This window comes from Syngnathoides biaculeatus, chromosome 6 (assembly GCF_019802595.1).
Source record: "Syngnathoides biaculeatus isolate LvHL_M chromosome 6, ASM1980259v1, whole genome shotgun sequence".
NCBI classification, from domain to species: domain Eukaryota; kingdom Metazoa; phylum Chordata; class Actinopteri; order Syngnathiformes; family Syngnathidae; genus Syngnathoides; species Syngnathoides biaculeatus.
Genome location: NC_084645.1, coordinates 551,401 through 579,069, shown reverse-complemented (window position 1 = coordinate 579,069; position 27,669 = coordinate 551,401). Strand labels below are relative to the sequence as shown.

At 42.5% G+C, this 27,669-nt stretch overlaps 2 protein-coding genes across 6 annotated transcripts in view; both read left to right on the top strand.

Annotated features, from left to right (window-relative positions):
* The window catches only part of znf423 (zinc finger protein 423), a 129,882-nt gene extending 112,200 nt beyond the window's left edge, over positions 1-17,682 (top strand). For all 5 annotated transcript variants that reach the window (XM_061822841.1, XM_061822845.1, XM_061822840.1 and 2 more), the window contains 2 exons: positions 2,235-2,350; positions 16,811-17,682. In XM_061822841.1, the coding sequence (XP_061678825.1) occupies positions 2,235-2,350; positions 16,811-16,840 (146 nt within the window). In that variant the 3' untranslated portion in view covers positions 16,841-17,682. The remainder of the gene's footprint in view (positions 1-2,234; positions 2,351-16,810) is intronic.
* Positions 17,683-21,136: 3,454 nt separating this feature from the next.
* The window catches only part of si:ch211-212o1.2 (uncharacterized protein LOC492735 homolog), a 38,127-nt gene continuing 31,594 nt past the window's right edge, over positions 21,137-27,669 (top strand). The window contains exon 1 of the mRNA XM_061823680.1: positions 21,137-21,661. Within this exon, the coding sequence (XP_061679664.1) occupies positions 21,502-21,661 (160 nt within the window). The 5' untranslated portion in view covers positions 21,137-21,501. The remainder of the gene's footprint in view (positions 21,662-27,669) is intronic.

Genomic DNA, 27,669 nt, shown 5'->3' with positions numbered 1-27,669 from the left:
TGACATCATTTATAGTTTTTACAGTTGTCAACTAGCTGCCTGCGCAAGTTGTTTGCCTTCCCCCTCCAAAGCAACACAAGCTCACGTTCCCAAGGCCTCCTGGTTGCACTCCCCACATGCCCCATCTCAATTATTTAACCACATTCTGAAAACTTTCACAACCTCACAGAAAATCAGAACTTTATGAACTGTTTACACCAATTCATCCACTGCAGGGTCGCTGTTCGCTACAGTACTTTGATTAAAAAATATCATAAATGGAAGGAGTACTTTGCAATAGTATGTTGTAGTGACTCTGCAGTTGTGTAACGTGGATTGTTGATGGATTTCTTTAAGTTCTGACCTTCCGTCAGGTTGTGAGGGTGTCTCAGTGTGATTTGTGAATGAAGGGGTGAGCCAGCGGGTGAGGTGAGTGGAAGGAGGAAGAGGAGCATAACTCTGTTTCTCTGAAGGCTGACGCTTAAAAGTAACACCAGTCAGATGCTTGTGATGGTAAACATTTATTTTTACAATGAAGAGGTTGTTGATTCACCATCAATATGATGCCATGAGAGTGTGGCAAACTAAGACCGTTGACATGGATGGAGACAATGGAGGAGATTGGTGGAGGTCTCTAGCGACACCCACCGACATTAAGTCAAGTCACTTGATCAAGCATCATTATATCTTCTAAACTACAATATGCTAATTTTTTTTCTCTGTTACAGGACAGCATTTGCTGAATTTGTTTATTGCAGTTGCGCTTCACTTGTGCTATTTTATGAGGATAGACTTGCATATTTTTCAAGTGACCATGTGACTTTGCACTTCCTTTTTGGTCAATTACTTTCACAACATGAGGCACCACTGCTTATTTTCATCGAAGCTTTTTTTGTTTAAAAAACAAAACAAGATTGGCAATTAAATCAAAATATACTTCAAGCTCATATTTCATTGCGAATTAATATTGTCAAGGTGTCGACTAGTTGGTTAAATCTCCATGGTACATGCTTGTCATCTTAATGAAGTTTGGAAGACGTGCTCTTAACGTCATGCTTGGGGAAAAGATGTATTATCATTACAAGGCACTCAGTGATGGGATGAGTGTTCTCGGTAAAAGTCATAACGAACCAAACCACCACATTTACCTTAAAATTCCCCTAATGGTCCAAACGGTTTTGTTATGACCATCGCTTTCTATTCAACCAAAGCAGCCTTTGCTTTTGACTGTCCCTTGTTCTGACTCCTTATCCCTCTCTGACCCCCACCACCCCACCCCCTCCCTCTACACGCACTTGCTCCCCATCTCTCTCTTGGCCTTCCCCAGTTACTGAGTTGAGTCTTGTGTTGTGTCCCCATCCCTAGGTGCACAGCAGTGTTTTAAACTTTAACTCTATTCCTTGGTGGCATATGAATTAGTAAAATGACCAGCGGTCCAATGGGGAGTTAATAATTCAACACATACACACTCAGTGAAAACCAAAAGTTTACTGAAACAAAAGGGGAGCAAAAGAACGATAAGAAAAAAACAATGAAACAACACTGAAGCAGAAGTTAAAAAGAAGAGATAATTTATTGATAAATATCACAAGGTCTGCTGAGGATAGCGTTTGTTTTCTTTGCCCATTTCCCCTGCTTCCTCCTCCTTTCTGCTCTCCCATATTTTCCCATTTCTTGATATTTCCTTGAAAATATGTGATTATTTGTACAGCTATGTTGCTATTTAGTGTATTACCTGTTTATTAGCCAAGTATCATGATGTTTTTAACCAGCCCTGTCAGAGCTCTGATTGCGAGTTGGACCCAGATGCAGAGACTAGAAGAAGGGCCGCTCGTGAGCAAATGTTCATTGTAAGATGCTTGGTCGGAAGCGAAACCAAAAGTGATTCAGGTGGCGAAGCTACGAAATCTGCATAGAGCGATGAGATGGCACGGTGTCTTAAGAGTGGTCAGGAGTAGTTAGGATAATGAGACACAGCTGCTAGATTCCAATACGCCAAACCTGCAAGGCACGCACACACAGGGGCTGAATTCAGGGTGCCGAGACAGCAGCTCTGACAGTCCCGCCCACTCCCACGGGCACCACATGGTGCACAAGCCAAGCCACCACGGTGGGCACGATGCAAGTCTATCTGTGTTGATCCCAGTCCAAACAATTCTTCCCTAGATAATTTGATACAAGCGAAATGTCAAACATATTTCACATCATGTTTTGTTTTGTCACTTTCCTTAATTGTGTGCTGTTCCTCTTTGCAGTGTTTGTACAGGCCAATAAGCTGCAGCAGCACATCTTTGCAGTCCATGGTCAAGAGGACAAGATCTATGACTGTTCGCAGTGTCCTCAGAAGTTCTTCTTTCAGACTGAACTGCAGGTAAGTTATTTGCATCACATATTTTTGTTGGCCTGTCATCAGTTGAGCAGGTCTGAATCAGGACAAAGGCAGTGGGTGCACATCATTTCATGTTTTCACAAAAATCCTTTTTGGGGGAGGGCGGGTTGTACTCTTGACTTCTTGCCGCCCAACCCTCTGAGAAGGATTTTGGAAACTGTGATTTCCTTTAGATGTGTGTTTGTGTGTGTGTCCATGCATGTGTTCAAATGGGAAGATGGGCTTAGTCATGTGCCAGCTGTGGCCTGGTCACTTACGAGGTTAATAGCTGGTCTTGCATTTCATCGTGTCATTCATTAGTTGCTGGCCTAATCTTCCAACAGGCCAGTGAGCAGATAATTCTGCCTTCAAATTATTATCTGTTGCCAGACTGTTGATCAGAAGTGTAAGATGTGACCTTCTTCAAATTATGCTATAAGGAGAGCAAAAAACACTGGAGATACAAAGTTGTTTTACCAAATTTATGCCACTGTTATTTTTGCAAATTATGAGAAATATAAGCATTTCTTACAGTGCACAGATGAAAGCGTTAATAATTGATGCAGAATAAATAAAACGCAATTTAAAGGTCCCTCTGTAGATATTCTTTTATGAAATCTGCAACAGAACCATGGGTATCCTTTTTGTGTATAAGAATAACAAACCTCATTCTGCTTTCTTTTTAATATTGAATATTTGGTTTAAAGGAATAATTGGCATGTAGTATTCTGCACTTTTTTCAAAATGTGTTTACATTTGTGCTTTAAAGCTGTCTTGATAAGTCATCTCTTAAGTTCATTCTATTTCAGGGGCATTAACAGACTGGAAGTCTGATCCCTCATTCAAGAAATCAAAAGATGACAACATTAATATGTGGGAATATCATGGAAGATATGAGTTGATTAATATTGACATATAAGATTTACATCATCTGAGGACCTACTTGCAGCCAAAAAAGAGAAAGTCACGCAGGGCTGGAGGTGGTGGGCATATGGCCGGCCAGTCCATTTAACAGCAGGGTAACTGTCGAACCCTGTCGGTTAATGTCCACACACACGCAACTCACACTCCACTCGCTGTCATTCCTCTTACTTCTGCAGGGTCCCAGGTGACTTCTCACCTCTGAAAATCTCATTGAATCATCCGTCTCCAAATGATCTCATCACGTCCATTCATTCATTCATTGTTAATTTCTCAACTATATCGCCACACTTGCATGCCATGAGTGTACTGAGCAGATGTGATTAATCAACAAGCAATTCTATTCAATCGACAAAAATTGGATTGCTCAATAGTAATGGAAACTAAAATGTTGTATAAGATCTTTAAAGAGTAATTCTTTTTTTGGGCACTACCCCCTTTGGCCCTTGCACTTAAGACTTTATCCACCTTATTAACTCTTTAGTGCGTATTGTAAGTGTGTGTGCGTGTGCGTGTTTGTGTGTGTGTGTGTGTGTGTGTGTATGTGCGTGTGTGTGCGTGCGTGTGTGTGTGCGTGTGTGTGGATCTGGATGTGTAGATGCGTGTGAATGTGCATTTGTGATACAATAACTTGCAGCTTCAGTCTGCCGTGCCACAGCTCCAACGTCCCACAGGAGGGCTCTCTAAGTGGGCTGGACAGAAAGGGCGACTGGTCTAGATGGAGCGCTCCCACCAAGGAGGTTAATGCCACTGCTAGCATTTATCGTGGGTGTGTGTAATGGGGTTATTTGTGTGTGTGTTTTAATGAGGTGCGGATGGATGAAGACGGCTGCTTGGCTAGCTCAAAAAGGATTTGGCCTCTTTCAAGCCCTCAGAGGGTTTACTGTATATGATGTCCAGCTCACACTCCCGTCCTCTATCTCGTTCAGACACACAGACACGCAGGGGTCATTGCAGCATGGACGCATCACTCCATCATCCCCCGTCCCTCCAGACTGATTCCTTCTTCCTTTCTTCATTTCCCCTATTTCCAACTTTGTCCCTCTTTCTGCATGCAGAGTCCCGTTCTATGTCATATACCGTACTGTCAGCGGCCACCCCTCTCTCACCATCTTTTATCATCCATTTTTCACTCTTCCGGTCTTTTTCCCTCCCTCACATTTTTGTCTTCCTGCCTCCCTCCCTTTGACTTCCCCCATGTGTCCCTCCAGAACCAGCCCCTATGCATATTTTAGCCCCTCTCCTCTCTTCTTCTCCTCTGTGCCACTCCCTGGTGCCACATAAATAGTGCAGACATAAGCTGGTAAATAAGAAATGTTTTGCTGTGCGTCTTTGTGCATGGGTGTTTGTGTGTGGGACTCAGGGAGGGTGTGTAAATAAGAAATGCTGTGGCCCTGATCAGCGAGGTCTTTCTCGATCTCATTTAGTCCCAGGATTTTTTTTCTTGCTTTCGGTCTGTCAATGCAACACTTCTTTTTCTCCCGATTGATTTCTTGAGCAGACATGGTTTTTTTTTTTTTTTTTTTTTACTTCCAAGAGTGCTGTTCAGCAACTCCTGCCCTGAAAGTTTCCCTTGATCCATCTGTCACCAGCCCTCCCCAGTCATCCCTGTTTTTGATTCCTCTGGATCTGTTGTTCTCCTTTAGCGCTGGTTAATATTGCATTAGCCCTAGATGGGTGGATTGCTGGTCAGATAAATAAGTGAATGGATGGGGCCGGGGCATAGTCTCTTTCGTACGTGTGTTGTTTCTCTCCACCGGTGCCGTCACTGCTGTGTTTAATATTATGCTTGCACATGCACATATAGTAATGCTTTTGGAAGCAATTAAAGAACATGTACTGTTTTTACACCCACAGGCCAAAGCTGGAACGTCCACCTACACAATCTAATGAGACCCTACATAGAACCAAATTAAATATTTAGCCTTTTCAATCATAGCAATGCTCAGAGACTTGTAAAACAATGGTGAGGCTGGCCATAATGTACGGAGTAGAGACAGTGGCACTGAAGGAAAAACGGGAAGCAGAACTGGAGGTAGCAGAAATGAAGATGCTGAGGTTCTCGCTTGGAGTGAACCGGTTCGAGAGGATTAGAAAAGAGCTCTTTAGAGGGACAGCCAAAGTTGGATGTTTTGGAGACAAGGTTCAAGTGAGCAGACTTCGATGGGTTGGACATGTCCAGAGGCGAGCGAGTGAGTATATTGGCAGAAGGGTGCTGAGGATGGAGTTTCCAGGCAAACTATAAACAGTACCTCATCAAGGAGACGTGTTACTCATCTTTTCTCAGTTTTTAAAGCGTCCAACATCTCTTCTTACCTTTTGACTTTCATGGAATGTTTCACCCCTCCATGTCCAGACTGGAAATATTTGTGGGAAGCCGGCGCTGGCTTTTTTATCCATACCCCAAACCCTCTGAATGCAGAAGAAGCCCGCACACAGACACATTTTGGTTGTTAAATTTCAACTTGATCACTGGGCTGGCACTCCGGACGTTTGTGTGCAAGCTCTTCAAAGGTCAATTTTCAATATCCTCTCCAGTGAGAATTTGATCAGCATATGAACTAAGTCATTATTTCATTGGAAATCAGAAAATATGAGTCAATGATCATCATGCTAATCAAAAACCCAAGGTAATAATGAATTATTGTCACAAAATAACTCCATGTTTTCCTGTTATTTCTTTACTGTTACTCGGTACCACTATATTCCCTCCATGATGGTTAAAGCTGCATGTCCAAGTGTCTATTATACATTATCATTGGTGTTAGCAGTATGTCTGGGAACAATGTTTTCCTCTAACTAAATCAATGAGGCTCATCGTCTCCCTCGAACTGAATAATGAAAAGTGTCTACGGTGCTGAACTCACAATATATATATATATTTAATCCAGGTATGTTTTAGGTGTTTGTCCATCTGAGTGTGGGTTCTGACAATTTTCAGGTGTTGCTGTTTGCTGTGAATTTGAATTTCATGTCAAAATTTTCTGTGACTTAAACATTTTGACTGACCCAAGCAGGCCAGTGTACTCTATATACTGTACATAGGTAGTGGCCCGTGACAGTGGCATAGTGGCCCTAGGGGACCATTGATGTCTGACCCTGATGTTAGGTTAAATGAAAACTCAAAATTCATTGATACATGATTTTCAATAGGTTCCCTACAGTTAAGTGGTTATCAATCCAAGTTGTACCTCAGCCCTTCAACTGGTAAACGAGGATAGATGCTAGCTCACCAGCGAGCGATGGATGGATGGATGGATGGATGGATGGATGATGGATGGATGGATGGATGGATGGATGGATGGATGGATTGACAGCCATCCATGTTACATATAACATGTTCAAGAAGATAATGTTTTTAATAGGTGGCACAGTGGGTGACTGATGAGTACACCTCCCTCACAGTTCTGAGGGCCGTGGTTCAAATCCGTCAAATGTGTTTGGTTTTCATGTTCTCCCCATGCCTGCATGGGTTTTCTCTGGGCACTCCTCCTTCACCCCAAAAACATGCACGAAAGGTTAATTGAATACTAACCTTAAAATTGCAACCTTCAACTTGCCCTTAAGAATGAATGGGTATTTGTGCCAATATGCCCTGGGATAGGCTTATGATCAGTTCGGGGTGTACCCCACCTCCTGCTGGAAGATAGCTACCCTCACCTATGGTCACAAGCTGTGGGTTGTCACCGAAAGAACAAAATCTTGGCTACATTCGGCTGAAATTAGTTTCCTCTGCAGGGTGTCAGGGCTCTCCCTTAGAGAAGCTCAGTCATTCAAGAGGAGCTCACCAAAACCCTTTTTACAGTAAAATGATCAATAGGTAAACAAAATACTATCCTTTAAAATAATTTGTGATGAAATTGGTGTGATGTAATGATCTGAGACAATTAAACATTTTTATGGTTTCCCATGACAAAGATGAGTTTGACAGCTCTCGTATAGTGGCTTCCTCACCTGACTTAAGTTTAGTTGACTGTTCCAAATTTCGAAGTTTCATTATGACTCTAAAACGTGTTCTGTCACTGTATTACTGTATATCTCCGTACTTTTGCTGTTTTTTTTTTTTTTTTTTGCTAAGCAAAGGGACTTGGGAAATAAAGGTAAATAGTGCTATAATAATGTTTTATTATTATTATTATATTATTATTATTATTGATACATCTGGTTTGTGACTGACGAGCAACAAATCTGCCTCTAGCCTTTCCCAAAGTCAGCTAGGATTAAACTGCAAAGGGCCCTATAAAGCAAAAAAAGAGATGGATGGATGTCTGCATATACCTAGACAAGCTTGAGACGACGCGTGCGTGCTGAAGTTTGTTTCTACACACATTTATTCCAGTCTGTAGTATTTGTTCATGTATGGGTATATTTTTGGTTGCTATTTTGCCTTGCCACCCATGTCTGCAGGCTGAAGTCGTCATTTATCTGAAACAGCTTCAACAGTCTGCATGGACCACACTTCCTAGTACATTTGTTTTGGTTTTGTTTATTCATAGGAAATATCTTTTTTTTTTTTGTTAAACCTGTCATGCAGTGCTCCGGTGTGATTAGCTGTGTCTGTACTGGAAGTGAGGTCACTTCCACCTTTGTGTTGCAGCTTCCAGCAGGGAGCTTGGACCTTCGCTGTGAATCGGGAGAGGGATGGGTGGTGTGTGCCTTTGCCTCTCAGGTTGCGGTTTTGGGTGCACGCCCTTTCATGTTGTGAGTGTATTTTGGGTGTATTTACTGGTCCAAACCTTACTGTCTGGGGCAAAGGGGAGGGGAAGTCCCCATGGGAGAAACCACTCCAAACAGGAGGTCATACAGGGCGGGCTGGAGGAGGAGGAAATCAGGACTGCTTTTGACTCCGTTCAGTACTAAACTGATGTTTTGGATAAACAAACGGCTGTCATTTACCACTTAGCTGGAGAGATGGAGGAGTTACAGGGAGACATGTGGGCAAGTCACGCTGGGAGGTACGGAAGTGTTTGTGAGGGGAGTAGGGAATGTGTACAGGCGGGATGCTAGGGGGAGAGGGGACATTTATTTTCAAGCTGCTCCCGAGGCAGCATCCTGTCTTGGACAGGTGGGGCTAAAGACAAGCCAGGGAGGAGAGGAAGCAGGCTAGCCCATCTGCTCGTCCCCGACACACACACGCTCGCACACACAAATGTCGATATGCACATTGTAGGAAGAATGTCAACTGAGCTATAAATACATTGAGCTCAAAGTAGAGCACAAGGCCACTAAGGTGATTTTTTTTCATTGATGTTAAAAAGGGGAAACACACACGTAAACACAGTTATTCACATTTGAAATGTCTCCAATTACCCTTAGACGTGCATCCGTTTGACACAAATTTACTGTATTTAATGACAGACACTCTGTGATACATGACGGTAACGTTCACACATACTGTACATGGACACACTCACACACATGCACACTCTCATATGTCTGTTTTTAAACACTTACACTTGAAGTGACACGATTTCAACATGCCTTTTTGACTGAGGTCTATTTTTGCCACATACAGGAAATGTCATCACTGACTGCCTGTTTGTGTTGCTATTAAAAGTCCAAACATGCGCAGTGCTTCTTTCTAACTTTAGATAGGATCAGTGCATAAACACACATACATACACACACACACACACCCAGAATCATCAAAAGTGACAACAAACCCAACACAGATGCGTATGCACGCATTCAGTGTGCAATGCAGATGATAACAGACAAGTGCTGGACAAGGCAGATGACATTTTATCTTTATCTCCATCTCCTCTTTTCCTACGTTGTCCCCTTCTACCAAACGAGACTATATTATTATTACATATTACTATTTTATGTATATATATATATATATATATATATATATATATATATATATATATATATATATATATAGACACACGCACACATTCAGCGTACATAAAAGCATATGTGCGTGTGTTTGTGCGTGTACATGCATGTGCTTTTAGCCGCAAGTACAAGGCCACGAATGCGTTCCCATGTGTGCGTCTCACAGTGCTGTGCGTAGGTAATGCGACAAGGCCATATTTCCCCAGGGCCTGGGGCTCTGCTGGCTTTCCACTCGCTCTCGCTTAGCAATTTAGGAAAAACAATGACAGGCCTTGATATGTACTGGTCCAGTCGGGCCTGGAAGACATCTCTTCTGAGGACAGTCCACAAACTCGCCACACAAAAAACCATTTACTATTCTACATTGAATTTTCATCAGAACCACAGTCATCGTTATTCAGTAAAGCTATGTTCACACTGCGTGGCATGATGTCCAAATCGGATTTCTTTGTTAAATCTGATTTTGTCGTCGCTCACATTACAAAAATGGTTTTGTAATGTCAAAGGTATGAGTATATAAATTTAGCGCATGGTACTTCGGTTTCTCCCACAGCTCTGAAACATGCATAGTAGGTTAACTGAAAACTTTAAATTGTTCGCACGTCTGAACTTGACTGTGAATGGTTGTTTATATGTGCCCTGCGATTGGCTGGCGACCAGTTCTGGGTGTACCCTTCTTCTCATCTAAATTCTGGAGGGATAGGCACCAGCACGCTTGTGACCCTAGTGAGGATAAGCGCTATGCAAAATGGATGAACAAACGAAGGGATGCTATGAGCTATTAGCCAATGAAAACCCGAAATTCATCATCTCTCGGTTCTTCTTCGATAAATTTATGAAACGTACAAATTCCACTTTTTGAATTAAACTCTTGTATATAAATAAGTAATCTTTTTATCCGATATTCTAATTTCGTGAGATGCGCCTGATGTGTGAAAGGTCAGACACGTTAACATTCAGCATGGACCAACAGCTGATTCATTCACTGTTGAAGGAATCAATCTTATACTGTTTATATCTGTTACTTTGCAGGTGTCTCTCACACACACACACTTCACACTTCTGATTGATCAACGTGCTGCCTGATCAATGCTGAGCTCGCAACATTAGCACACGCGTGAGGCGAGGATGGCTGGCGTGTGCCTCCGCTCTCATCTGCAGACGTCATCATGTTTCATTGGCTTCCTGTTTGGTCATCACCTCCTTCAGCCTCTCCCTCTGGGGAGTGTCCCTACAGCTCACCGCCCTCCCTTGCCCTTATGTTCCATCCCTCACTCCATCTACAAATCAATACACCAACATCAAGGCCCCCCCCCCACACACACACACACACACACACATACCACTCGTCTCCTTCATTCACTTTGCTGTCATATTGCCTTGCCTTGTATCCCTCCACTCCCATTACAATCCTTAAGAGGTCAAGTGTGACATCGGAAGTGTGTGTGTGTGTGTGGGGGGGGGGGGTGTTAATAATTTAACTACTACTAATTTAACTGCTAAATTTGTGTAATTCAAGTTTATTACATTACGAGGGGGAAATGTGTAAATTAGTTGCTTATGAAAATTTCCATGATTATATTAGTTACATGAGAAAAAAACAACCACAATTGCTCGGATTTGTTTTCTTTTTGTCACATGACTGTAACCAACAATCTTTCCAAAGTAATTTCCCCAACACTGGACGTAAGGTTAGCAGAGGATGGATGAGGCTCACCTCGAAGAGGCAGAACCTGGCCGTCTCACGCCAGTGAAAAGGAATAAGCCTGACCTCCTCTGGCTCGGAATAGAATTGCATCAGTTCTAAAATGAGAGAAACAGAGACAGCGACCCAGCGAGGGGAGGTGCTCGTTTTGTCATAATGGGGTCATTAACCTCCCAGTTCAGTGTGTGATATTACTTCAGACACCTTTACGAGGCAAGGGTAACTTTCACAGTTGAACCGGTATGGTACCGTTTCACGGTGCCTGGGAATCGATACTGGTACTCAGAGGTACCAATTTTCTGTACTTTTGTATTTTTATGTGGCTAGAAATGTGAGTTTTTCCAAAACTAAAATCAAAAAAGAAAATCTATTCGGCGTTTTTCAATATATTTACTTTGACACATCTAACAGAACAACATCCTAAGAATTAAACAAATGAGAAGAGGACAGAGTAAAAACAACAACAACAATATTAACCAGTAAAAAGTAGAAATAATACAAACAATTAATAATTGCGAAAATAGGGCTGTCCTCGGTGGCATGGTGGCACAGCTGGTAAAGCGTTGGCCTCACAGTTCCCAGTTCAATCCTGGACCCGCCAGTGTGGAGTTTGGATGTTCTCCCCGTGCCTGCGTGGGTTTTCTCCGGGAACTCCGGTTTCCTCCCACATTCCAAAAACATGCAACATTAATTGGACACTCTAAATTGCCCATATGTGTGATTGTGAGTGCTACTGTTTGTCTCTATGTGCCCTGCAACTGGAAGGAAACCAGCGGTTGTACCCCGCCTCCTGGCCGTTGACAGCTGGGATAGGCTCCAGCACTCCCCGCGACCCTCGTGAGGATAAGCGGTGAAGAAAATGGATGGATGGATGGATAGGGCTGTCCTAATTAATGTGTTAATGCTTATGATTAATAATATTAATCACGCATTATCGCAGATTTTAGTGCATGTCGCTATACGCTCAGTGATGAGGTCAGCACAAAGACTAAAGAAGAAAATTCCATTGGTGTGCTCGGTAGCAAATTTTGTTTCAAAAGTCACCACAATCAGACTTTCAGTAAAATTTACAGTATAATTTCCATATAGTGCAGCTCTGAACTCTGAGAGCAGTTTAAAATACCATCTCAAAGTAAATTGGAGTAGGATATTTGGCAACTGTGATTAATCGGCATGAATCAAAAGTATCATCAGATTTTTTTCAATTAATCAAGATCCCTATAAAATAGTGTAAAGTCAACGTCTTTGCAGTGAACTGCAGACAGAACCAAAATAAACAGTAGTTGTGTTTCTTTCTGCACGTGTGTTACAGCACAACAGAACATTGTAGGGAGCGCAAACAAGCTGCTGCGGCATATCCAGTGTCTTTGCTATTTTGTACCTAGATTTATTAACTTGCAAAAGATTATCTCATATGAATGCGAGACTCGAAACCCATTTGTTAGACATTGCGCAGTGTATTACTCTGTGACCCCGAACACGTAGTTTAACAGCATTGACTGCAGTGCTACTCATGAGCAAAAAGGTAGCTCCTTCGCTACAGGATGGCTCCTCTTTTAGCTTTGTGGCAGGACAAGCCTGCTGGTGTGGCCCGCGGAGCACTCCCGCTCGGAACAGTTTGCTGTCATCCTGCAAGCTCTCGTGGACACTTACCTGCCAATTGCGGCGTGGAAATTGGCCAACTCGTCCAGTACCGCTGCCCGCTTAGTCGTAACGGGCCCGCTTTAGTACCCAAATACTATACACATAGTTTTTATGTGAATTGGTTGCGATTGCAGTACTCATCCCGAAACTTTGCTCACACACGCAAGCACACACATCCACAGCCTTGCTGTGGAGAGATTGCACCCCCATTACGTTCCTCCTGCCATTCTGTGGGTAATTATATAAATATTCTAAAAATTGTCAGAAATTTTCATTGTAGGTGGATGTCCACTGTGAGAGAGATCATCTAAAAAGAAAAATCCAGAAATCACAATGTATGATTTTTTTTTTTAACCATTTATATGTGTGATACAGCTGCAAATACGTATTTGCGTACCTATCAGCTGGAGTTCTGACCCTCAAAGACCTGTTACTCCGCCTTTAAAAGTCCACCTCCACTCCATGTATTTTCCTGAATCAGATGCACCTGTGTGAGGTCGTTAGCTGCATAAAGACACCTGTCCATCCCATACAATCAGTAAGACTCAAACTTGTAACATGGCGAAGACCAAAGACAGCAGAGACAAAATTGCACAACTCCACACAGGCTGGAAAGGGCGACGGAGAAATTGTCAAGCAGCTTGGTGAAAAAAGGTCCACTGTTGGAGCAATCATTACAAAATGGAAGAAGCTCAACATGACGGTCAATCTCAATCGGAGTGGCGCTCCATGCAAGATATCACCTCGTGGGATCTCAACGATCCTTAGAAAGTTGAAGAATAAGCCCAGGACTACACGACAGGACCACCGTTTCCAAGGTGACTGTTGGTAATACACTAAGACGTCATGGTTTGAAATCATGCATTCCACGGAAGTTTCCCCTGCTTAAACCAGCACATGTCAAGGCCCGTCTTAAGTTTGACTATTTTATATTAAATATTTATTTTATATATATTATAATATATAACTTTAATATAATATTTATATTAAAGTTTTGTGGTCAGATGAGACCAAAATGGAAGTTTTTGGTCATAATTCCACTAACCGTGTTTGGAAGAAGACAAATGATGACTGTGAAGCATGGGGGGTGGTAGCATCATGCTTTGGGAGTGTTTTTCTGCACATGGGACAGGACGACTGCACTGTATTCAGGAGAGGATGACCGCGGCCATGTATTGTGAGATTTTGGGGAAAAACGTCTTTCCCTCAGTCAGAGCATTGAAGATGCGTCGTGGCTGGGTTTTTCAACATGCCAACGACCCGAAGCACACAGCAAGGTAAACCAAGGAGTGAGTCCGTAAGAAGCATATCAAGGTTCTGGCATGGCTTAGCCAGTCTCCAGACCTAAACCCAATAGAAAATCTTTGGAGGGAGCTGAAACTCCGTGTTTCTCAGCGACAGCCCAGAAACCTGTCTGATCTAGAGAAGATCTGTGTGAAGGACTGGGCCAAAATTCCTCCTGCACTGTGTGGAAACCTGGTGAACAACTACAGGAAACGTTTGACCTCTGTAATTGCAAACAAAGGCTACTGTACCAAGTATTAACATTGGTTTTCTCAGGTGTTCAAATACTTATTTGCTGCTGTATCACACAAATAAATCATTAAAACATTATAACTTGGGATTTCTGGACTTCTTGATGAAAATCCCCTCCATGATTTCTAATATAGCAAGGTGTTCAAATACTTATTTTCTTCACTGCATGAGGCCGCGGATATACTGGTCTGGCCCACTTTACATCAAATTGAGTTGAATTTGGCCCTTGAACTAAAATGAATTTGACATCCCTGGATTAGAGAGAGGGTGGGGGCTGGGGGGGGGTCAGTCTACAGAACACTTTCAACGCCAATGAGGACGAGCCCTTTAGAGAATGAATGGACGGACGGAGTGCACGTGTGCATATGTGTTAAGCGTTCAAATGCTTTGCTCTCCCCTAGTCAGCCCGGAGCTTGGACTCTAAAACCCAATGATGGATATTGTGAAAACACGCACACACAGGGCTCAATGGAACGTGCTCAGCAAGATAAGGGCCGCAGAATGACAAATAAGTATTATCAACCCAAAACCACATATAATCCTTCACATTTGTGTCCCCAACAGGCCCTCCTCTCCTCTGTGTTGTCTTTTCCCCCTTCTCTCTCTCTCTCTCTCTGTCTCTCTCTCTCGTTCTCTCTCTTGCTCGCCTTTATAACTCGTCTGTAGTGGGGCCTATCCGTGAGCCAGGGTGATTAATCTGAGGGAAACTGCTTTTTAGGGGTGCTGGGGGGGTTGATTGGTAATGTCTCACTGGGAATAGTGGTCTTGTGTGTGAGAGAGAAGGACAGCAATAAGGAACGTTTCATGGGACAAGCTGTAAAGTCGAGGGAAAATGAGGAGAGGAGGAAAGCATCTGAGAGGAAATTTCTCTCTGATAGACACACGTGAATTCCCAGAGAAACGTTTCCAATCATCTCCCCATCACGCACACACACAGAGTAGAGTATTTCCCTTGCTCTAGATGTGATGGCTGCGTTCCAAACCAACAAATCCAGATTATCAGTTCAGCTCCCCGTAGCAGCCGATATGCAGGGTCTACAGGGAACCGACTTTTGGGGGTGGGGGGATTGGGGGGGTGTTGTGTGCGAGCGCGAATGTGAATCAGCATGATGGCACATGTCGTTTTCCACACATCAACACATGAAGACGCTTGTTTTCACCTCATTTGTAATCGTTCTGTAAATTTGGCAGGTTTTCGCGCAGAAGTTTACAATTTACTTCCTCTGCACTCAAGACAGTGCTGTGAGTGTTGATTATGACTGAAGGTGTTTGTGTGTTAGACCTCGACAGATGATCGGGAAAGATGTAATTTATTTTTAGAGAGAAAGTGATTCGTAAGGTTATTTAATGATTCTGATGATTCAACTGGTCTGTGAATGTGAGTGACTTTTTTTTTTAAAGATTGTCAATATTCTCTTGCAGTGTTTCTCATCTGATGTCAGCCCGAGACCCACATTTTCTGTCGTCGCAAAGTCACGAGCCGCATTTTTCATTTAAGTTTGGAACAATACAGAAAATTTAAAATAGCCTTTGAAAACACAATTGAATTTTTTGTTGTTCAAAGTGCATTTCAGAGCACCCTAATAAGAAACTAGTTTAGTTTCACATGTCAACTACAAGTGCATAAATAAATAAGGTAACGTTAGATGTCACAATTGCAAAAAATAAGACTGTACAATTGCACTTTTATCTTGTTGGCACCAATCTCTTCTTTTCAGGCAAGTCCCTTAGCTAATATATCCAATGCACGAGTAGATATGCCATCACTACCATCACCTTTCTGATGCGTGTCTGTTAAAATATTATTTTCCAAATAAAAGAAATGCAAGTGACATATTTCAGCATACACCGGATCCACAGCTAGCAGTGAAGTTCCGCTCCTGCAAATGTTTGCATAAGCTGTAATGTCATCGTCAATCACTAACACAGTAATTAAGCATTTATAGTATTATTTGAACACATGAATAAAACATATGGGTACCATCAAACCACAGAGAAAATCAATGCTATTAATGAATTAATCCTAATTACAACACAAAGATTCTGCCAGGTGGCACCATAATTGTACTTGAATTTTTTCATGCCACATAAGCTCCATACGAGGTACAACTATCGATCCATCCTCACGAGAGTCGCGGGAGTGCTGGAGCCTATCCCAGCTGTCAACAGGCGGGCGGGGTTTGGGGGGGGTACACCCTGAAGTGGTCGCCATCCAATCGCAGGGCACATCGAGACAAACAGTCACACTCACAATCACAGCTAGGGGCAATTTAGAGTGTCCAATTAATGTTGCATCTTTTTGGGATGTGGGAGGAAAACCGGAGTACCCGGAGAAAACACACACAGCCACGGGGAGAACATGCAACATGCATCCACATAGGCGAGGCCGTGATCAAACCCGGGTCCTCAGAACTGTGAAGCCAACGCTTTACCAGCCGATTCACTGTGCCGCCCCTCTGTAAAACACATTCAGTATATTGACACCGTACTGTATTGGTTGCCTGACCACTTATTGATTGTTATGACTCCGCGTTTTCGCTTTCATTTTTTTTTTCTTCTGTATTTTTCTGGTCGCCGATGCCAAAAATGAGCATCACACGGTCTTTTTTCGGCGCTCCATCTTTGCGTGTCGGGCCGTCAGCCATTCTCAAACGAGGAGTTCTCGCCGCCCATCTTGTCGGTGCCAGTGGCGTGGCTTTCATTATTGGGGGTGGGGTGCAAGGGGGTGGGGGGCAAGAGAACAGCAGCGTGCTTACAGAGCCCATTATTTTTCTCATCATGTGTTCTCACTTCTCCCCTCTCTTCCTCCCCTCCAGAACCACACACTGAGTCAGCACGCGCAGTGAGACCGAGGCCCGGCAGGATCTCTCGGCTCAGTCGGGGCCCCCGACCCGGAGCCGGCGGGGGAGCTACATCTCCACATCACAGCCAATCAAAGTGTCATTTGCCACTCACATGTAAAAGTGTAACGATCGCACCACTGGGTGTGGCTATTAGCAGCAGCGGGAGGGGGGAGGGGGGGTGAGGAATATTAATGGGATATGCTATTAAATAAAGAAAGGGAAGCAGGATCAAGAGAAGAAAGGAGGGGGAGTCAAACAAGGTGTTGTATGTGCAGTATTTTTAATCGTCTCGGCCAAATTCTCGGTTACCATGTAATTATTTTTTAAGAGATGAAAAAGAAAAATACTCCTTTTTGTTTTGGATCATGTTCATAGGTTCTAGAAAAAATCATTTCTGCTTTTCTTCGGTCAGTGCCCATTTTTTTTACCCTTCTTTCATACGCATTTTATTTTCTTCTTTCATGTTTTCTATTTGAGTTCTCGCCGTAAGTAGGTACTCGTGCCGTGTACTTGTGAATGTCTGTCCTCCAGTTGGAAGCCCCCCCCCACAAATCTCCTTTCTATGATTATTGTTATATATATATTTTCTTCTCTTTTTGTAATTACTATCAAAGAAAGACAAAGGAACAAATTAAATTGCAGAATACCATGCAGATGTTTCTCTTTTTTTCCAGTCTTCAATGAGCCTCTAACGGTTATTGTAAAAACATAAAAATTAAAAATAAAAACCTCAATTTCAGTGCATCTGGTGAATGAACGCTTTTTAAATGTGAATTAACCAGATGGCAATAATATAGTACAGACAAAAAAAAAAGATAAAAACAAATAAATACTTGACAAATGAAGACGTTCCGTGTGGTGTGATTTTATTCCAGTTTGACGCTCCATGAGAAGTTCAGCCGAGGAATTTTTGGAAAGATACACTTTGACGTGGTTGAATGGAAATGCATGCAAATTGAATTCAAAATATAACAGGTGGATATTTTGCTGAAATAAGACATTTCCAAACTGTTTTTCATTCACATTTTTTATTGATTTGCAGATATAGTTGTTGTGTGTTAACATGTAATGTAATACATATTTTTAGCCAATAAATTCCCACATAGGTCTCTTATATTGAAATCCATTCGTGGGCAGCGTCCCATTTTTGGGACATCATGATTTTCACACATTATATCCTTCAGTATATCAAAATATTGAAGTGTTTTAATCTGAAGCCATAATTTGGTATCAGGAGAGGATAACTCATCGGTCAAAGTTAGCACGGAGTTATTTCCCTTTCCTTCCTGACCCAACATGGCTGTCTCAAGTACACATGAAGCGTTTTCCAAGAGAAGAAAGGGAGAAAGGTCAGTATGCAACCAAGTTTGTCTTCAAATTGCTAATCCATCAGTATTATTAATGTGTAAGTATGTACCACTTCACAGAACTGATAACATACCTGTCCCAGTTTTGGAATGCTGCCCGTTAGAGGGTACACCTTTTTTGCCCTCTGTTTTATGCGTTAAACGAAAAAAGAAGTGTTATTTCCTTGATTGTGGCCTGTTAGGAGACTTTAATCTCAATAAGGCAAAAAATTGCCACCCTGCCCATGGATGGGTTAACATTTTTAATACGCATGCTGTCTAGTTTATTAACCTGACGTAAATGCAATGTGGCATTTTAGTGGTTGGCGTGTCTGCCTCGCATTTCTTATGTTTTGGATTTCAGTTTGGATTCAGGACCTCCCGTGTTCTCCTCACGCTTGCGTGGGTTTTCTCTGGCTCCCTGAGAACCGTCCAGTGCGTAAACCGACTCTAACCTAAAGGGCCCCAGATCCGCTAGGAAATGTGCCAAAAAAAATGTGTGAATGAAATATTACCACTACATTACATTCCAGGATGGTTGCCAAGTTACCCTAAAGTGCCGTTTTAGTGTACAGCGCAGACCACAAAGTGACTTGTTTTGACAGTGGGGAGGCGCAGGACCTGATTAGCTTTAATGCATTTTCCTTGTCGCCATGTTGTTCTACAGCCAGCAGTATGCAAATGACTGTTTAGTGTGAATAGTTAATGTATGCATGAGACGGACAAGCCGGTGAGCTGAATGCCCTTTGAAGCATCTTGAATCTTCTCGATGGCATTAATTAGAATCTTGTAGATGTGTAAACAACTAAAAATAAGATACAACTGTGGAGTTTCATTCATCAATCACTCACATAGGCAATTTTGTGTTTTGTCCAGTGCGCAAATGAATGTATACGTCCATTTTTAATACTCCTCACTAAGGTCAGAGGTGGGCTTAAGCTTATTCTAGTTGATTTTGCCGTAGCGGCAACCTAAAAACCAGCCCCATGCAGGGGGTGTACGCTGTCAACAATCTTCCACACTTGCGTTCACATTGAAAGGCAATTTAGAGTCTTCAATGCATCTATCGTGCATGTTTGGAGAACGTGAGAGGAAGCCAGAGGACCCTAGAAAAACAAGCATGGGAGAAACGCCATACAAGAATCGACCCAATGAGCTGAAGCTCAGAACGTTGAGGCTGTGGTGCTGTCATTGAACACCCACCTGTCTGCTTTCTGTTGTGAATCACAAACACTTAATTTTCTTGCAAGAAGGAACAAAAATCGTTCCATAAAAGTGGCTTACACCACAGGTGTTGGAAGACGACTTCTTTGAGTTTCTCAAACGTGCTTTATAGGTACATCTTAATATAAATTACAAAAGTGTCTCTCCCACCCCAGGAAGAGGTTCCCATCGGATTTTGTCATCCTTTGATTTAATTCAACTGAATCTACTGTATTCCCAAATCACAAACATATGACCTCATATGTCTCCCTAATAACTCATTAGTCAATATTTAGCAAGTCAGCTAATCTGAGGCAAATTTAGCTACTTCTTCTTCTTTTCCTTTCGGCTTGTCCCGATTAGGGGTCGCCACAGCGTGTCATCTTTTTCCATCCAAGCCTATCTCGTGGATCTTCTTCTTTAACACCCACTGTCCTCATGTCCTCCCTCACAACATCCATCAACCTTTTCTTTGGTCTTCCTTTCGCTCTTTTGCCCGGCAGCTCCATCCTCAGCACCCTTCCACCAATATAATCACTCTCTCGCCTCTCAACATGTCCAAACCATCGAAGTCTGCTCTCTCGAATCTTATCTCCAAAACATCCAATTTTGGCTGTCCCTCTAACGAGCTAATTTCTAATCCAATCCAACCTGGTCACTCCAAGCGAGAACCTCAACATCTTGATTTCTGCCATCTCCATTTCTGCTTCCTGTTGTTTCTTCAGTGCCACCGTCTCCAATCTGTACATCGTGGCCAGCCTCACCGCTGTTTTATAGACTTTGCCCCTTATTATTATTAATAAATGTGCTATACTGTATCCGATAAGATAAGCTTTATTCGTCCCACAATGTGAAAATTTGGATCATTATGAGTGTAGGAAATAAAAATGCAATATCAATAGCACGTAAGAGAAAACGTGATTACTTTCATGTACTTCTACATGTAGAAGAGGTCCATCGCACAAAAAAGAAACCAAAACTATTGTCCATTGATAAAATATCCAGTTCATTCGATGTAATTTGTTAGTGTGCAAAATAGCGTGCTGTTTCAATTTTGACATTTGAGATTGGATTAATTTGCATGTGGAGACGCGTTTCTCGTTTTGTTACGAGGGTTGAAAACAGAATTGAAAAAGGTGAATTCATACAGAGCCACAGATATTTGTTGATGATGGAAAATCCACCTCTCATAAAATGGTACTAGAAGGCGGTAAAACATAACTGATTCACCTATTATAACATTTAATTTAAAAGGGGGATTGCAAACATAAATGCTTGGAATGTCTGAATGTTTTCAAAAGTGAATACAATATTGGGGTATTTTTTTCAAGAGACAAATTTGCTTTTGGAGGTCACATGAAATGATGCAGTGGGTCAGATATGGCCCCGAGGCCTTGAGTTTGACACCAGTGATTTAGCATCTTCCAAAAAAAAAGGGGGTTTTCAGAATAGGGGAGGAAGCACACGTACCCTAAGAAATCCCATGCAAGTGCGAGGACACACATGCAAACTGCACGGGTCCTGAGTCTGGATTCGAACTTACATCAGAATCGTGAGGCAAACGTCACCACTTGTTCCCCGTCCCACTTTTTATCTATCAGATAGTGGTGGTATTAAGAGGTGGCTCAAGTAAATCCAAAGTGTATGTCCATGTACCCAGAGATCGAATTGGATTATGCGAGCGTTAGCCACAATGCGGTGTTGGTGGCTTTTTCCGCCGCCGCCTCCCCCCTTTTTTCACCGCGAATGCAAAATGCAGACGGTCCCTGCAATGGTGACCGATGACCTGGAAATTGAACTAAGTAGGCAACGTTGGTATTAAAATGGGTGCTTTTAAAGTTACGCGTTCGTGTGGAGGGGTAAACGGCTTTTAGGCACGTGCGTGCCACGCGTGACAGCGGTCCACGCCGCGGCTCGAGCGGTCAGACATTATTACGCCAACCGCAGTTCCGCGCCGCTATTTTCGGGTGGGCCGAGTCTGCGGTGACCGTGACCGGCTTCCGCGAGCCTTCCCTCCGCCGCGAACTCCCCGCACAGCCCGCTCTTGAGCCACACGCGATGGCGTGCGTCAGCTGAAGGACGGCAGCGGCAGGGGAGGCGGCCACGTCGGTTACTATGGCGGCGTCGCTGCTCTCCGAGAGCGACATCAGGCACCGGTCCATGGCCGAGGAGGATCCGAACGGGAACGAGCACGGGGCGGCCGCACGCAGCGCGGCCCCCCGCTGGGGACCGCAACACGCCGGAGCCCGGCAGCTGGCTCGGCTCTACTCTCCTGGTGAGCACCGACGAGTCGAGTCACTCATCCCCTTTGCTTTGCGCGAATTTGTGTCATCATGCGACCGGAGAGGCCTCACTAAGTGCACGCTGGCACTGACCGCGGTCCTAGTACAATCATAAGGACCATCTACTAGTATCCTGCGGTCGTTGTTGTCACTAGTAAAATAATTCAGCGTAGTAGTAGGGCACACCAGGAAAACGACCCCCGCCCCCACGAAAAGAAACTGACCCCCCCCCTCCAAAAAAAAAAACAAAAAAAACGATGACCACCCCCACTAAAAAAACTCGTACTCGGTCTTCTATTCCGGTTGTTTTTAGATGGATTCAGTTGATCATGCCGTCTTCCACAAAGTTTGATCCATCGAAGACATTTTTCGTACTGGGTCTTTGGTTTTGGAAAGGGTACGAATTGAACTCCACCAACTAGCCTTTCAGGATACTTGTCGTCACTATTACAAAATCCGTGACTATACCTCTTAACCATATCTATTGTTAAAGAACCCAAATACGCGATAAAACGCTAACAAAACCTATACTTGACCATGCAACGTTGTCTGAGGTAATAGCGGACGCCAACAAGGGGTGTGGTTTATGCAGATCTCTGGCCTCTGATTGGTCAGCGAAGCGGATGACGCAATTTCTACGGAGGGGTCAATTGCAGGGCACATCGAAACAAACTACCGCACTCACAATCACACCTAGGGGCAATTTAGAGTGTCCAATTAATGTTGCATGTTTTTGGGATGTGGGAGAAAACCGGTGTACCTGGAGGAAACCCACGCAGGCACGCGGAGAACATGCAAGCTCCACACAGGCGGGTCCGAGATTGAACCCGGGACCTCAGAACTGTGAGGCCAACGCTTTACCAGCTGATCCACCATGCCGCCTAGGGCAGCCTTAATTTCACAATTATTAATTGTTTTTTTTTGTATTATTTCTACTTTTTACTGGTTAATATTGTTTTTTTTTTGTTTTTTTTTTTTTACTCCATCCTCTTCTCATTTAATTCTTAGGATGTTTGTTCTGTTAGATGTGTCAAAGTAAATACATTGGAAAATGCTGAATATATTTTCTTTTTTGATTTTAGTATTGGAAAAAAACCCATTTCTTGCCACATAAACATACAAAAGTACAGAAAATTGGAGAGAGAGAGAGATTGAGAGAGAGAGAGAGAGAGAGAGAGAGAGCGAGAGAGAGAGAGAGATACAGTATACACACTGGTATACTGATTGTTCCATCATACCTTTGGTCATTATTTGACTGTCAAATTAGAAAATCTTCTTGCTGGAGGACTGAAGTGTTTTTTTTTTTTTTACATTACCTTAAAGTTATTATATTGAATTGACTATCCATAATCAAATCCTCGGCCGTTCCAAGGGAAAATAAATTGTTTGAGTAAACCTTTTTTATACTTACTGCAATTTATGAATTGGAATGAATTTCATGAATTATTTTAATTGGTAAGTAACAGTGGTATATATGGGGTTAATTCCCATCAAGGTGTATACCTATCTGGTATTAGTGGACTTTAGGGACTTCACTTAAATGTCACAAATTATTAGATTTTTTTTTTTTTTTTTTTGCCAAGAAGTCTGGAAATTGGGGTTGGGGGAAACGTTTGCAATTTTGAACTCTCAAATGTAAAGGAACACTGATATTATAAAATGTACTCATATTTTATACGTCATACTATCAGCATCCCAAAAAGGACAACTGTTTCAGGAAATATATACACTGTACTGTATACCCTACACCTGTTCCATCTTTCTTGGACTAATTTCTTTGCTTCCTGACCACACACACCGTAGCTCTGGACCCTTGATCCCAAGACCACTCCACCCTTGGTATCACTTCTCCCTGGAGCTTAACTCTTCCTCCTCCGCTCCTCACATTCACACACATACTGTATATTCTGTTTTACTTTGGCTAATCTTCACTCCTATCCTTTCCAGCGCATGTCTTTACCTGTCCAACTCTTCCACTCCCTGCTTTCACTGCAGATCACAATGTCATCTGCGAACATCAAGGTCAAAGGGGATTCCAGTCAAACCTCATCTGTCAGCCTATCCATTACCACTGCAAACAGGAAAGGGCTTAGGGTTGATCCCTGATGCAGTTCTGCCTCCACCAATAACTTTTCAGTCACACCTACAGGACACCTCACCGCTGTTCTGCTGCCTCATACATGTACTATACTATTCCAACATATTTCTCCGCCACATTGGACTTGCGCATGGGTACTCTGACAGAGACTTTCTCCATATCAACAAAGACATTATATTTCTTCTTCTGACCTTCTCTGCACTTCTCCATCAACACCTTCAAGGCAAATAATGCATTTGTGGTACTCTTTCTTGGCATAAACAATACTGTATTTCGCAAATACTCAGTTCTGTCCCGAGTCTAGTCTTTACTACTCTTTCCCATAAATTCTTTGCATGGCTCATGACATTTATTCCTCTACAGTTTCCAAAACTCTGCGCATCAACCTTGTCCTTAAAATCGGCACCAGCACACATATCTCTTTTCATCAGGTGTCTTCTCAACTCGCTAGAATTCTGCAAGAAAAAAGCTGGTGAAAACCCCCACAGCCATCTCTCCAAATTGCTTCCATACCTCCACAGGTATGTCATCAGGACCAACTGTCTTTCCATTTTTCTTTCTCTTTGGTCCCCTGACTAAAGACTGTCTAAAGACCACTTCCTGGTCCACCACACTTGCCTCCTCTATTCTTTCTTCTCTCTCATTTTCCTCTTTCATCAACTCAAAATATTCTTTCCATCTATCCACCACAGTACGGTCACCAGTCCACATTTGTGTTTCCATCCCTTTACTTAACCCCCTTAACCTGCTACACATCCTTCCTTTCTATATTTATCCATCTGTCTTGCCAACCTGTAGAGATTTTTTTTCTCTTTCTTTAGTGTCCAACCAGGCATACATGTTACATATTATCATATGCTTCTTGTTTGGCCTTTGCCACCTCTCTGTCATCATGTAGTCGTTTCTCCTATCCTCAGATCACTCAGTCCTTTACTTCTTCATAGATAACCTTTTCCTTGTATGATTTTCTGTGCTTTGAGGTTCCACCATCAACTGCACCACCGACCTGCAGTTAGCACAGGCTTGTGCCTACCTCAGGGCTGCTTTCAAAAGATGTAATTAATGATCTTAAGTAACATCACTTGTTTACACTAGTTCAACTTCAAAGTAGAGTGACTGATACTAAAAGAAAAGGGAGCGAAGCATTACCGTATCATGTTGTGGTCAAGTGAGGGCACAATGACCACCAAATATTTCCCCCTCTCCTCCTGGCACTTGGCTAGCTGGCCCTCGCTTGACTCACCAAACTAAAAATGATCCTCTGACATGATGGCTCACTTGTGACCTTTTAAGACTTCATGTCATTGAACATCTGTCGCCATGACGTCGCTCACTAGAACAAACTCCTAAGCTCGTCACTCTGGTCACCTTGGCCATTAAGAGAATTGGATCATCATTACTACTTTCACTAATGACTTCGTTCTCTGCCCTGTCCACAGCATACATTTACATTGTATATCGATGATCATTCATTGGATCAGACATGAACACATGTATGTACGCTGATGATCAAATGATCACAGAAAAAAAATTGAAACTAATGACACTGAAATTAAGTTGCATGTTGCTTGTTCTTTGAAAACATCCCATGGATTCACGACACAAAACAAAAAAACATTTTGGCAAGTCACATCAGATCGATTTAAAAAATTAAGCACACAAAGAAAATATCAATACCTAATGTAAAGCATGGAACACACTTGGTTATGTTTAAGGATTGTTTTGCTATATCCAGTACTGGGTGTTGCAAGCTGCAAGACTATCTAGGTATTCTGGAACAAAATGTGCCAGAAAACTTGATCAGAGCTGCATTTCGTGGGCCCTCCAATAGAATAAAGGCTAAAAACGCACAGTGACACACAAAAAAAGGCCAAGAACAAAACATCGGACTATTCTGATGAGGCCTGATCGCAGTGATACTAAACATGTGGAGAAGGAACTGAAATATTTAGACCTGAAGAAGTCACTCTTCAAACTTGAGACAACTGGCGCATTTTGCTCATGAGAAGTTGTCCAAAACAGGAGGAATACTTTGTGTATCTTCTTGTAGGAATGGGGAGAAGGAGACTTGGGTGGTCTAACCTCAAAATTGATGTGGGACTGGATCACTGATCAGCCCTGAGCCCCATTTTGTTTGCGGTGTTAATGGATAGGCTGACAGATGAGGTAAGACTGGAATCCACATGGACCATGATGTTCACAGATGGCATCGTGATCTGCAGGGAGCAGGTGGAAAAACCGTTAGAAAAGTGGAGGCATGCACTGGAATGGAGAGGAATGAAGATTAGCTAAAGTAAAACCCAATATATGTGCATAAATCAGAGGAGTGGAGGGGGAAGACACAGGCTACAGGTAATGGGTCCAAGCAGGTTTGAACAGATGGCGGAAGGTGTCTGCTGTGTTGTGTGACAGAAAAGTCTCCGCTAAGATAAAGGGCAAAGTTTATAAAACAGTGGTGAGGCCAGCCATGATGTACGGATTAGAGAAGGTAGCACTGAAGAAACAACAGGAAGCAGAACTGGAGGTGGCAGAAATGAAGATGTTGAGGTTCTCGCTAGGAATGAGCAGGTTGGATAGGATTAAAAATGAGCTCATTAGAGGGACAGCTAAAGTTAGATGATTTGGAGACATGGTTCGAGAGAGCAGACTTCAGTAGTTTGGACATGTCCAGAGGGGAGAGAGTGAGTGTATTGGCAGAACGATGCTGAGGATGGAGCTGCCGGGCAAAAGAGCGAGAGGAAGACCAAAAAGAAGGTTAATGGGAAGAAATTAGGGCATTTGGTGTTAGAGTAGAATGCAGGAGATAGGATGACACGCCGTGCAAATCCCAAATGGGACAAGCAGAAAGTAAGAGACGTCAGCTAGAACTGCAACGATTGCAAAGTAATTAATGTTCAAGACATAATGTGACGTTCACCATTGTGTAAAGTGCACTGCAGCCATCCAAGCGGTTGTAGCTCCAATTTTTGCCTTGAAATCTAGACAAATAATCAACAGAGCTATAAAAATAATTCAAGGTATCTCTGTTTTTTCTCTCAGTGGCAACAAGCAGCGTGAAAAGTGTAGGTGATGGAAAAAGTGGTCGGATGGCTCTGACCACTGTAATTACTAAAAATGGTAAATTAGCTTTATATAGAGCATTCTGTATATGAAAATACATTTTTTCAATAAAAGTTGTGAAACGCTTGTGACATGCAGCCTGAGAGCATTGTATGCATGAATGAAAAGGGAAGCTTGTACACTTTCTTTTTTTGTGTCGTCATAAATGCCAATCCCAAGTTTTTTTTTTTTTCTTTTTTCAAAATTTGGCGGTATAATTTTGACACCCTTGCTTTTCCAAATCCTGATGCACAGTAAAATGTATGTAATGCCCCAACAGAGACGAACTTGTGATGGTCCTAAAAGCAGAAGGTCAAGTTTGGTATGTAACTGAGTGTTTTGATGCTTAAGAGGATCACACATGCATTTGGGGTCCCGACACTTTATCCTCTCTCAGTTAGCGGCCGCTTAGTTAGCACACAGCCTAAACGTTAAGAATAATCCAGAACAGGCAGACGTGGATCACGTCATGACACAACACACTTTCCATTATACATGGGGGATGGTGATTATTTTGTTTTTTTAAATACATGATTTGGGAGCATATTTAAATGAAACATAATGTTGTAAAATTAAATTGATTTAAAAATAAAATTCCACACAATATCACTTTGTGAAAAATGGGCAATTAGTTGGCAATATGCAGACAGTGGGCATGCCTGTAGAAAATCTGCGATTAATATTAAATTAATGCCATATTTAGGCATACTTTGATAATGTAGACCAACCGCTTGGATCTCATGAAGTGAAGGTAAACGTGATGAAATTGTAGCAGAATGTTCTTTAATACTGTAATAAACACTG